Below are 12770 nucleotides of genomic sequence, written 5' to 3'. Positions count from 1 at the left end.
TCTGACTCTCGCACAAGCACATCAGGAAATCGTCTGTTTTTCCTGAGGAAGAGCCTCGAGCATGAAGCGAGGTTTACACAGAAGCCTGTGGAAACCAGCTCATTGTTATCTAGACTGTGAGATAAGGGCAAAAATTAAACACTGACTCTGTGAGCGAATCTATAAAAATAGCTGGGAAGTCAATCATGTTTTTATAAATTATGCTATCAGGCTTCAACTTGTAGTTTTGCCCTCTTTTGTAATAAAGATCTATGCAGACGTTTCCTCTGAGGGAGAGATGAAAGAGCCAACGTGCAGCCAGAAGTTCAAAGATCTTACTTCATTGTGCAGTTTGTGTTTGTACGTCATCCAGTGTGGTGAGTCAGAGAACTTCTCATATTAAGAGTGTTTGAAGAGACAGAATAAAACAAAAGGCGATGCTGCGCTGCTGTTACTGTCTATCAAAGAAGTGCCTTTTAGTTCCGGTTGTTCCCAATCCGGGTCAGAGTTAGTGATCTCACTAAACACTGAATATGATTTTAAAAATGGCTGATTGTCCTTGTTGATATGCTTGCAAATAGCATTTGTCTGCAGTCGCCCTTAATTCGGAGTAGATTCCAATAATAACAAAACCTTTCTGTTGTTTTGTTGCAGTGAGGGCGTCTTCAAGTGTCCGGAGGACCAGCTGCCGCTGGACTATGCCAAGGTACGATTAACACTCTCACACCACACTTTTATTCACTAATTTACTTCTCAAATATGAAAATAATAACCCTATTTATATACGATTTTTCTAAATAGAGTGCCCTGCTTTGTGAGGCTGTACACAGGCACAGTAGTGCATTGAGCAAAATGCTAATGTCTATGCATTCTAACATGCTCACAGTGACAATGCCAACAAGCTGGTGTTTAGCAGGTACAATGTTTACCATGTTGGCTAATCGGCACTAAATACAAAGTACTGCTGATTAATAGGAATGTCATTAGTTTTGCAGACATAAACAAAAGTATTGGACAAATTGAAATATTGAGCTGATTATGGCGCTAAATAAAAAGTCAAAGGATCTTTTTTCTTGTACTTTATTAACCCCTCAAGGGGAAATTTAATGTAATGCTCACTCTGTTGTTATTTTTCCACATTACACACATAAGCACACCATAGGATCACCAAATGTAGTCCATTTTATCTTGAGGGGGACATTAATGTCTGCATCACATTTCATGGCAATTCATCCATCAGTTGTTGAGATATTTAATTCAAAAGTACAAATGTTAACTTCATGCTGCACAAATGTAAATAAACTTCTGTGCAGCAGTCCAACCAAAAAGTGACAATCATACAGTCATAACAATATGATCCTGCTAGATTAGATCCAGGTATAGTTGAGACATGAGAAAAAAGAAAAACTATTTTAGGATGCTGACTTTGACTTTAAAATGTTAAGATAAAAAACTGAACAATACTCGTGAATCTCTGGATAACATAAAGGCAATAATCCTTAACCGAGAGTCAGGGGTTGCATTTCATTCTCTCCCAGAAGAAAATAAAACTGCATTTAAATTTCAACAGAACTCTCTTTGTTTTGTAAAGACGTTTAACTAGATTGTGCCCGGGGGGTGAAAAGATAGTGACTAACGGTATAACGGAGTCAGAGGACGTCTCTCTCACATGTGACATCACTGCTGTAAAGAGAGAGACTGCAACAAAAGGATAAGGGCTTAATTCTCAACTATGCATGAGAGACTTAAAAACCAACGAACAGTTAATGATCGTCCCTGTTTCTGAGTAGCTTTTGGCATCGTTTGAAAGAAGGCCGCTGTATGCAATTCTCCATGCAGTTAGTTAGCATTAGCCGTTGAGCCATTAACCCGGAGCTGCAGCAGTGCAGGTCTGCATGCTGTGCTGAGAGCGATGAAGGCGCCTGTGATAGCAGGGACTCCCCACGGGAAGGATGTGCTCATGGCACACCTGTCAGACGTTGTTATTTACCAAGGCTCCCAGTCGCCTGCAAATTACCCTGTCCTGGTGGTCTACTGTCAGGGTTATTGTAGCGCTCGCTGCACACTGTCCTTCAAAAAAACATGCACAAACACAACCTCGCTCCAACAGTCATTAAAGGATTGGGCTGCTGCTGCTGCTGCTGCTGTAGTAGTAGTAGTAGTGTGGGACTAACAATGGCTAAACCAGACAGAATAAACCCCCAAGTTGGAGCTCCAAAGAGCTTAACCCCCCTGATCTGCCTGGGACTAAGTTATTAGAAGGTCATTATTGCAGTCTCCCTGCAGATTCCAAGACTGGAACAAAGAGAGACTGTGCTTCAGAGGATTTTTTCCTCTTTGCCTCTCCTGAAAGAATGTGATTATGACAGCAAAAAAACCTGTCTGCTTCTACTGTAAAAGTGCAAGCATCTTTTTTAATGTTGGATATATCTGTAGCATATTTAACAGGTTAATTCACTTGTTTAATTTGGCAGAGGAATCTATCTAATGCAGCAGCTGGATACTTGTGTTCTTTATACATTCTTTTCAAAATGAACTTTTAATTTGAAGGCGATGTCTCCCATGTTTTGGTGCAGACAGAGGCACGTGAGTGCATTCAAGGCTGTTACTGAGCTGTTATTTGTTTAGAGGGCTGTTGTGACATTTTGAGGAAGTGGCTTTTCTTGTTTGACCAGTGCTCTGCTCATGTGACAGCATTGGGGGATGGAGATACAGAGCAGAGCTGTAAATCCTCATGACAGCGTACTGTAGGGGAGGATTTGGGGTGTTTGGGCAGAAAAGTGACTCATCCCAATCACTCAGTGACCGAGGAAAAATAAATCTTTTCCTCTGCTCCCCTGCTCTCTCAAAGGTCCCATAAACCCATAAACTAACTCATCATCACTGCAGCGACTGGGTCGACTCACTGCTGCACTTTCCAGTGTATGTTTTTCTGTAGACATTCAGTCTTTTATGATATGATGCAGAAATCAACATGTTACTGTAAAGAAATCTTTACATTTTGGAAAACATGCTCATTACCGCTGCCAAGCAGGTAATATCTGTTTGTGAGCTGCATTACGGAAAAACTACTGACCCGTTTTTTTATGAAGCATGGTCGAAGGGTGTAGCATGAAGCGCATCCGAATCATGGGGCGAATACTCCAATTATGTTTCACTCCTGTTAACATTTTGAGACATTGTGGCATTTGTAAGGCATTCATGTGGTGTCGGAATAATCGGAAAAACAAATTCCTGCAAATTCACATGAATGCCCCTTTAAATCGGAACAAAAACTCGGAAACAGCTATCCATGTGTTGTTTAAACGCTTTGAGCAATAAAAGCCAACACGTCTTTGCAGCATCCATGTTGTTCATTTCCACATTACGACTTACAGCTCATGCACACACCAAAGTTGGAAGAACAACTTCCCAACTCGGGAAATGGGACAATCCGAGGAGCATGTGAATGCACCATAGGCCTTGGCAGAGGTTCTACTTGAACCTGTTTTTATGATGTTTATGATCATTATGAATTATCATTATGAAATCCCTGTTTTCAGCTTTATAAATTTGTATTTTTCAGCTAGTCCAATGGGGGTTTTCCTTTTTTTGTTTTTTTATAAAAAGCAGTGAAAGTGGTATATTACGGTCTTACATCATGACCTGCTCAGCTCCAGCCACTGTTACACTGACCTCGTCCTGTTTGTCTTCTTCAGATCTTCCCGGACCCAGAGCTGGAGCAGCAAATCCTGGCGCTGCCCATCCGTTGCATCCACAGTGAGGAGGGCTGCCGCTGGACCGGCCAGATGAAGCAGCTGCAGGTGAGGAGCTTCAATATCATCTCATCTATTTTCCCTCTAACCTTTTTATTTCTGCTACTTATCAAATGTATTTCCTAACGTGTGTGTGTGTGTGTGTGTGTCGCTGTCTGTCACTGTCTCTCCCTCAGGGCCACTTCTCCACCTGCGCCTTCAATGTGATACCATGCCCAAACCGCTGCTCCGTCAAGCTGACGCGCCGCGACTTGCCCGACCACCTGCAGCACGACTGCCCGAAGCGCAAGGTCAAGTGCGAGTTTTGTGGCAGCGAGTTCACCGGTGAAGCCTACGAGGTAAACACTCCAAAACTGTTTTTATTTCTTTCTCTTCTCCTGTTACCACATCATTTCCATAGCTAATATGAAAGACGTCTTTGTGAAAAGCAGGAGAGACTAATGCACGTGTGTTGGTCTATTTTTAAATAACACGTGTGTTGGTAAAAGAAAAGAAGCTTTGACTGAATACTCAAAGTGTTTTCCAGTGAGCGGGCTGAAGTACCTCAGTCTCCTCACTAACACCTCGCTCATTTCCACCGCCCCTCCTCTGTTGACTCTGGCCCACACGGTCGGTCCTCTGCACACAGCTACAGCAGCATTCATCCACCTTTTGGCTCTCACATTGCAATTACTCAGTCATGTTTGCAACTGTGTATTATTCAAAACCTTTCAATACCACTGCCAAATGATTATTTTCATTAATGATTCATCTGCAAAAAAAAAATCCAATTCATAAATTGTTAGTTTAGTCAAAACAAAATAACAAAATTGTCGAGTCCATTCTAGTTTCCCAGATTCCAAGGTGACGGAGATTCAATTCAGTAATATAAAACAAAAGTAAAGCAGTAAATCCTCACATTGGAGATGCTGCAACCGGATAATGGTTGATGGTTTTGTAAGAAAAAATGACTTGAATGATTCATCCATCATCAAAATAGTTTCTGATTCATTTTTGATTGATCAACTAATGGTTTCAACTATACTTGAGTTTCTCTACGTTACTTTCTCAGTATAAATACGTCTTGTACAAAATGTGTTCATTAAAAATCTGCAGCATAATACAGGAAAATCTAAAATTCATATCGCAATACATTACAAATATTTCAACAACAATAACTATAACGAGGAGTACTTTTCAGGTTTGTCTGGCTTGATAAATACATGTTAGGAACTTCTAGACTCAATTATAAGGAAGGAATGTCGACTGTTTATTCATTAAAAAGCCATCAGAGTAAATTTAGGAAGTTAGGAAACGTTTGTGGGCTGGCCCCACCATACCATAGCACAGGGGTCGGGAACCTTTTTGGCTGGGAGAGCCATAAAAGCCAAATATTTTTTTATGTATTTCCTTGAGAGCCATATATTTAATAGATTTGAATGCAACTTTATGCGTGCATTTTTTAAGAATAACACTTCTCCGAGTACTAATAGCGGTATCAGTGTTTCATTGAACACGTGCTCTTTTATTAAATAAACTAAACGCTTACGTTATTTATCTCATTTATGTGCACGTTTCAGTGTTTACTGCACGGGTGTCAAACTCAAGGCAATTATATCCGGCCCGCGAGAAAATATCATATGTCTGTCATAACTGGCCCGCCGGTTTTGGTAATTACATCAATGCATGGCACAACTACGGGAAAATACATTCGAGGAAGTAACTAAATATGTGAATGGAATGAAAGTTTTTGGAAAGCAAAGGGAAACACACCACAGATCTCTGAGACGATGGGAGCTGGCCTGTTTGTGCGACATAACGAAGCATCTTGCTGTTAAACCTGCAGCTTCAGGGCCGTGTGATCACGGACATGTGTGATGCAGTGAGAGCTTTATAAGCCAAGCTGCCCGTGGCAGACTCTGATGCAGAAGGAAACTTTGGTCACTACGTGTTTCCAAACACTGACAAACCATCTCCACCGCTGTGTTCCCGACAGCATTCTGCTGATCAACTGAGACCATTTGCCGACTTTGCAGCTCAGATATTTCAATTGAACTGCTCAGCAATCGTTTGTAGTTGACTTAAATATGTTCCATATCTTTTTGCACTTTATCCAATATGTGTATCCTGTTCAATAAATGTGGACCGTGTTTGGCCCTCGTCGTAGTCCCAGTTTTTAATGTTGGCCCTCTGTGATTGAGTTTGACACCCCCAGTCTACTGCTTGCTTTGTGCAGTTTCTCCTCTGCTCGGTTTCGCGACAGGCGGGGCTCCGCCCCCTACGCACACACGTGTGAACACACCTTCACCTACAGCCAGAGACGGAGCCGAGGAAAGGAGAGGGGAGAACTAAAAACAAATCCGCTGCTAAATGTTTTACTTTAAAATGACACAATATAATTATTTATTACCTGTTAATCATGTTAAATGTCAGCTCAAAATTGTCTGCGAGACATATTGCGTTATCGAAAGAGCCATATATGGCTCGCGAGCCATAGGTTCCCGACCCCTGCCATAGCATAAGGTAAATTTGATTCAGGCAATATTTTATTAAATAATAACAAAAAAATCTTATAAATCTGTAACACTTGACGTATTACGACGTATTTTTAGAGGTGCTCAATAAGTGTTGATTGAAACATCTCATCGTGAGATTATTTTACAGGTTGCTGACTTTATATTTTCAAATAAGTTAGTTCTTACTATGTGTAATCATATTCATCAGACGGGTCAAAACTTTACATGCAGCCTCATTGTTTTCGGAGAAATCGTGCATATTTCGTTAATTAAAATGCAGTTTTGAGCTCAGAAAACTGCAGTATATAAAGCGTATTTGAGTGAACAGTATTACCTACTGTATCTACGGTATTACATGCGTTAACTTTATAACCCAGCTATAAATTGAAATCTCATCTTTCCTTTCTATCCCAGAACCACCAGGGCGTGTGTCCTCAGGAGAGTGTTTACTGTGAGAACAAGTGTGGGGCGAGGATGATGCGTCGTCTGCTGTCCCAACACGGCCTGTCCGAGTGTCCCAAACGCACGCAGCCCTGCAAGTACTGCGGCAAGGAGTTCGTCTTTGACACAATCCAGGTCAGTTTTCCATCATCATCTCAAATGACTGCATAAATGATGTCTTATTAGTGAAATGTGTTATATATATATTTTCTCAAAATGTGACTCCTGTCATCCGTCCTGCATGTGGAGCAGGATGTGGCTGTAGGATGCTGCCGCTCATGGTGTCTGTGTCCTGTGGCAGCTGCATGTTAGTGTGAGCTGCACCTGTCACTGTGCACATCTGGCCAGAGGCTGAGCATCCAGTGTCACTCCCCCCCTCCCCCACATTTTAGGAAACAAGATGTAATAAGCAATTCTTGGAGACAAAGTCCTTTTACAATGTGTTTATGATTTATTTATTTATTTTTGTATTTTTTTTATATCTCTAGTAGTTTCATTTCAGTTGAAGTTATTTTTTTATAGTTTTTTTTATGGTTATACGCACCGTATAACCATACAATTATACCAAAAATACAATTCATCAATTATCAAATTACCCTTCGATTAATTGTTTTTCTGTTTTTACATTGGTTGCCAGATGTGCGTGTGTTGTGGCTTCAGGTTTGCATGATCAGTTTTTTTCTATCTTTTCTGGTCTATTTTTGCAGCACCATTTTTATTACCACATGTCATTTTTTTTTTCACTTCCAAGGACATTTATTCCTGTGCAACCATTAATCTGCGACCCCACTGTGCAGTATGTGTTCTTATCACTCACGCTGTCGGTCAGCAGCGCACACATTAACACTGCCCCTGACTCCTCTGCAGAACCACCAGTTCCACTGCCCTCGGTTTCCTGTCCAGTGCCCAAACCAGTGTGGCACACCCAACATCGCCCGAGAGGATCTGGCTAACCATGTGAAGGACAACTGCGGCAGCGCACTCGTTCTCTGCCCCTTCAAAGACGCCGGCTGCAAACACAGGGTAAGACTGACCTGGGTCATTTAACCTTAAAAGATCATTATTTCTTCTTCTTCTTCTTCTTCTTCCTCTCCTTCTTCGTCTTCTCTTTTTTCTTCTTCTTCTTCTTCTTCTTCTTCTTCTTCTTCTTCTTCTTCTTCTTCTTCTTCTTCTTCTTCTTCTTCTTCTTCTTCTGTGCCTGTAGGATCTATTTGAATGAGAGCAACACTATATTCTGCATTTCTGTCTATTTTTAAAACTGACGTCATTTTAAAAAATGTGGACATGCTCGAGGAAAAGCAGCAGATGACCGTCCTACTCGCTTCGCTCTGTTAAGAAATTACAAAACATCTGTAAAAAACCTCGATACATAACATTTACAGATGGAAATCAAAAACAAGAAGTGACCATTAAGTATAATAATCAGAGTGTCTACATCTTTATCTTGTTTGATGTATGGCAGATTCGTAAATAGAAGATTGTCTGTGGGTGTAAACCAATACATTATTCAGATCATGTGCTCTGAACTGAACAGATACAAACAGAATCCACATTTTTGCAGTAATATTTATATTGTTCCATCACAATTTGCCACAAAGTTCACATCACTTCCTTTCAAAGTCCAGTCAAATCAAAATCATCATACACACATGACTTCTCATTGTGCACAAATGCAAACATATAAGCTAAAACACTGAGGTTCATCCTCAATACGTCTTCACCAGATTATTTGTGCAGTGGAGGATGAAACAGATTTTTTATCTGATGATCCGCTATTGAAGCCCGGACATTTTGTTCGACTTAGTTGAGGATCTGTGTAAAAGAATTGCATGCATGAGATTTCAGATGTTTGTCAATTTTTTTTCATATTTTTTTAATGTATCTTGACCTTACATACAAACCTCCAGCTTTTAAAGAACAATCTTACAATTCGACCCCATGCTTATTTATTTTATTCCCATAATTTAAACCTCCCTTTTAATTTAATTTCCTCCCGGACCATTAACTGTTACAGACCCAGCACATCGTGATTTATTACTGTTTTCTGATTTTGTAAACTAATTATACATATGAGAAGTATACATGGCCATAGAAAACTATTTAATAAAAAAAAATAGATGCTCCAAATAACCAGATGGTAGCTTTGCGTTACTTTATATAGCTGTGAATGTGTAAAATATGTATGCATTACAAATGTCCTCACTTACTCACTGCAGCAGCTTTTAAATGACTCATCTTTTTTTTATTTCTTTTTGACAGTGCCCCAAACTGGCTATCGGCCGTCACCTGGAGGACACCACCAAGTCTCACCTGACTATGATGTGTAACCTCGTGGGGCGTCAGCGGCAGGAGATCCTGGAGCTGCGGAGGGAGATGGAGGAGCTGTCCGTCAGTCACGACGGCGTTCTCATCTGGAAGCTCAGCGACTACTCGCGCAAACTTCAGGAGGCCAAACTCCGAAGCAACCACGAGTTCTTCAGCCCGCCCTTCTACACTCACCGCTACGGCTACAAGCTGCAGGTGTCGGCCTTCCTGAATGGCAACGGCAGCGGCGAGGGCTCCCACCTCTCCGTCTACATCCGCGTGTTGCCCGGAGAGTACGACAGCCTGCTGGAGTGGCCCTTCTCTTACAAGGTGACTTTCTCCATCATGGACCAGAGCGACCCGTCGCTTTCCAAACCCCAGCACATCACGGAGACATTCAACCCTGACCCTAACTGGAAGAACTTCCAGAAACCCAGCAGCACCCGCAACTCGCTGGACGAGAGCACCCTAGGCTTCGGCTACCCCAAGTTCATCTCTCACGAGGAGATCAAGAAGAGGAACTACGTTCGAGACAACTGCATCTTTGTCAAGGCTTCTATAGAGATTCCCCAGAAGATAATGGCTTAAGATCCCACCTTTGTTTTCTTTTTATAAAGGAGAAAGATGGGTTTAGGACTGGAACTGACACTTAACCTTGAAAACTTCTACACACTTACCCTTTATATACTTTCTGCCCTTACAGCCTCTCCACCACAGAGCTTGAATCGAGTCTGTTTGGCTGTGTGAGCTGACTCGGAGGACCTTGATGTATCGCAGAGGAGAAAGTGTTTGGTCTGCAGAACCATCACTCTCGTGTGTTCCTTTTTATTAAATTTTTTTTATCTGTTTGCTGACCTTTAATCACAGTCTACAACAAAAAGCCTTGGAAATCAAACAGTGCCTAGAGAGTTTATCTTAAGTTATATTTTTGTTGTTATTTCCGCAGTACAGATGTTGAAGATTATGGAAAAGATATTAAAACAAGTAAGTTGTGAAGGGCTTCGCTAAACCTCTGCACTTAGAGTAGAGAGGAAGTTAGAAGCATGTTAGAGACGTCCCGTGTGGGTGATCTAAGGAAGAGGGAGCTCAGCAGACTCAAGCTCAAGCCCAACTGCCTTTTGTTTACATGCTCATACAGTATATTCCCATTGATCCCTTAACAAACACACAGCCCTTGGTAAGAGACTGCTCGAGAGGTTTGTGTACACACAAACATCAAATCGATGTTTTCAAGTGAAAAACATGCAGCTTCATTCTTAGTGTTTTAAAGGAATATTAATACATTTTGGTTGAGTTGAATGAGAAGATCAATACCACTCTCAATATTAAGGGTACAGCCAGCAGCCGGTTAGCTTTAGAATAAAGACTGGAAACAGCTAGCCTGCCTCTGTCCAAAGGTAACAACATCCACCCACCAGCACCTGTAAAGCTCACTCAGTAACCACTTTATATCTTGTTTCTTTAATCCATACAAAAATAAAATATTTGGCCAGAGACATCTGTTTCCTCCTGTTTCTAGTTGTTATGCTAAGCTAAGCTAACTCGCTGCTACGGAAATAAATGTGGTATCAATCTTCTAATCTAACACAGCAAAAAAAGCAAATAAACGTATTTCCCAGAATGTCAAACTATTTAACAACATTTTTACTAAAAACGTGCTGCTAATTTTTGGCCTCTGCTAACTTTTGGGCTAAAAAATACAACTGTCAAGCTCAACCAAGGCTGGGTTTTTTAGTGGGTTTTTTTGTTTGTTTTTAAGTTTACAAGTTTTTTACCCGACAACATTGAAGCTATACATCTGTCTCTTCTAGTTAACTGCTCCCATCACAGGAACTGTCTGTGACTTGTGTTTTTCAGTAGTTCGACCCAGTCGTAAATAGCTTCAGGAGGAGCACGCAGAAGTACCAAACACACACTTCATAGTGACCCTATGAGGCTTTGTGTCCGTTGTGGAGTCCACCAATAGGGGAAAAAAAGCACCTTTCGTCGGTCTTCGGATGAGCAGAGCAGACAAAGAGGCCAGTTGTCGGAGTACACGTGCATTTAATAGTGAAGGAAAAGCCATGTGGCCTTTTTATACAGTATGTCTTCGCATGAGGGTTTTAGGGTGAGCAGGGCAACATAAACACATGCATGCTTCATGTGCTACCACCTGGACCACATTTTTGTACTGTAACCTGTATTCTTGAAATCCTCTCCCGTTGATGGCTATTTTGTCTCTTTTTTTTGGACTGTTTGAAACTTGACAAATTGTCAAAAAGTTTTTTTTGTTTTTTTATATATACAGAAAATGTGAACGCTGTCGGTAACATAACCTAAAAAGACAATGAACACTCGGCTGTGAAGTGTATTGTTTTACAAGCCCGGGCATGGGCGGTGTACTGTTTGAAAAGACGGTTAACGGCATGGTCTGTGCAAATATGTGGGTGTCTCGGAACTGACTACTCCTTTTGTTGTTGCCATGGTCACCGCTGTCTATCTTCAGCTCGGCACACAATGCTGCGACGGGGAGCGGTTGGAGGGATGTGTGATGCACCGTCTCCATCACAGCACCATCAGAGGGGTGGAGGACTCATGACGTATGTGAATACTAATGTAAAAATGCAGAAGCACATTCTGTCTTTTTATTATTATACATGGAACAATTCCTGATTTCTTGTCATAATACCAGCTGATATTTTACAGTGATTTAAAGAAGTGAGAAGACAAAACTCTTTTGTAAGATTCTGTATTTTTAAAAATACTTAGCTGTTTTATACAAACACTTTTCGTTGGAGAGTCGGGGTTGACTTTGGGAATTTTCAGACCCTTTGGTCTCTTTGGACATTTGGATAATTTGTTTGTACTTGTGTTTGAGCCTCACATATTCTGTCTGTATTATTTCCTCTTAAAAGTATTTATTTTAAGGAGCCATCATGTGAGTTTGAACAGATGGCACAAATGTTTTAATATGTTGATTGATGAGTGCTTGTCAATTTCTTAATTGAAATAAAATACCATATATTATAGTTGTTTTATCTATTTGTGTTTCTCTGAGGAACCAGCACACTATTGATCACATGTGCTCCTTTTTTTTAAATCGTAAGAACTTTATCAGATAAAATTTGTTTAGTCAAACAGCACCAACACCATGTTTGTACATCTGACCTGAGAATAAGCTGCCAGTATCCATATGAATGAATGTCAATGAGTTCTTCCAGCTGCAAACACATTCAATATCCAAAGATCAATAGAAATATTCAAATCAAAGAAAAGAAGAGTCAGTTTCAGTGTAGCTACTGTATTTCTCCCCCTGGATGATACTTGTAATAGTAAATTGTGAAACAAATGCAAACAATAGACTTTGTGGTGAACACAAACTTCCTTGTTGTTCCTGGTCTAGGCTCTAAAAAATTACTTTTATAACTTTATTACAACTTTCTTTCATATTGTATGTGTGTCATATGTCAAACTATATACAGCTCAGGTGGTCACTTCTGTAATTGTCTCAACAAGCTTCTCTAGAAGACACCGTACTTGCAACTCTTTTCACAGGCAGTAGTGAGTATGAAATGGACTAAATCTGAAAGGGACCTGTGGAAAACAAAAAAAAATTCAATTTTCGAATTCAAAAGGGGCTTGAAGATTCAAATAAGACCTGATCTAAATATATATAAACATATTTAGACCCAAATGTTGTCACCCAAACCCAAGACAGGTTCACACAGGACGGTTCCCGATTGGATTGAACATAATTTAGTTTGATGAAATATCTTTTCAATATTAATTCTTAATGATACTAAAGACTATAAAGCTC

At 40.5% G+C, this 12770-nt stretch overlaps 1 protein-coding gene across 2 annotated transcripts in view; it reads left to right on the top strand.

Annotated features, from left to right (window-relative positions):
* The window catches only part of traf4a (tnf receptor-associated factor 4a), a 35531-nt gene extending 23549 nt beyond the window's left edge, over window positions 1–11982 (top strand). Inside the window, exons 2-8 of one of the 2 annotated variants that reach the window (XR_003833326.1) lie at window positions 634–685; window positions 3678–3782; window positions 3911–4072; window positions 6644–6805; window positions 7538–7693; window positions 8930–9787; window positions 10832–11982. Coding sequence is in view for 1 of the 2 variants with exons in the window: in XM_029446967.1 (XP_029302827.1) it covers window positions 634–685; window positions 3678–3782; window positions 3911–4072; window positions 6644–6805; window positions 7538–7693; window positions 8930–9562 (1270 nt within the window). In the remaining variant the exon portion in view is untranslated. Of the gene's footprint in view, window positions 1–633; window positions 686–3677; window positions 3783–3910; window positions 4073–6643; window positions 6806–7537; window positions 7694–8929 lie in introns of both variants that reach the window. The other variant, XM_029446967.1, reaches the window with a different exon arrangement.
* Window positions 11983–12770: the final 788 nt, after the last annotated feature.

The sequence above is a fragment of the Cottoperca gobio genome, chromosome 13 (genome assembly GCF_900634415.1).
Source record: "Cottoperca gobio chromosome 13, fCotGob3.1, whole genome shotgun sequence".
Classification (NCBI taxonomy): Eukaryota; Metazoa; Chordata; class Actinopteri; order Perciformes; family Bovichtidae; genus Cottoperca; species Cottoperca gobio.
This window is presented reverse-complemented; position numbering and strand designations above follow the sequence as displayed.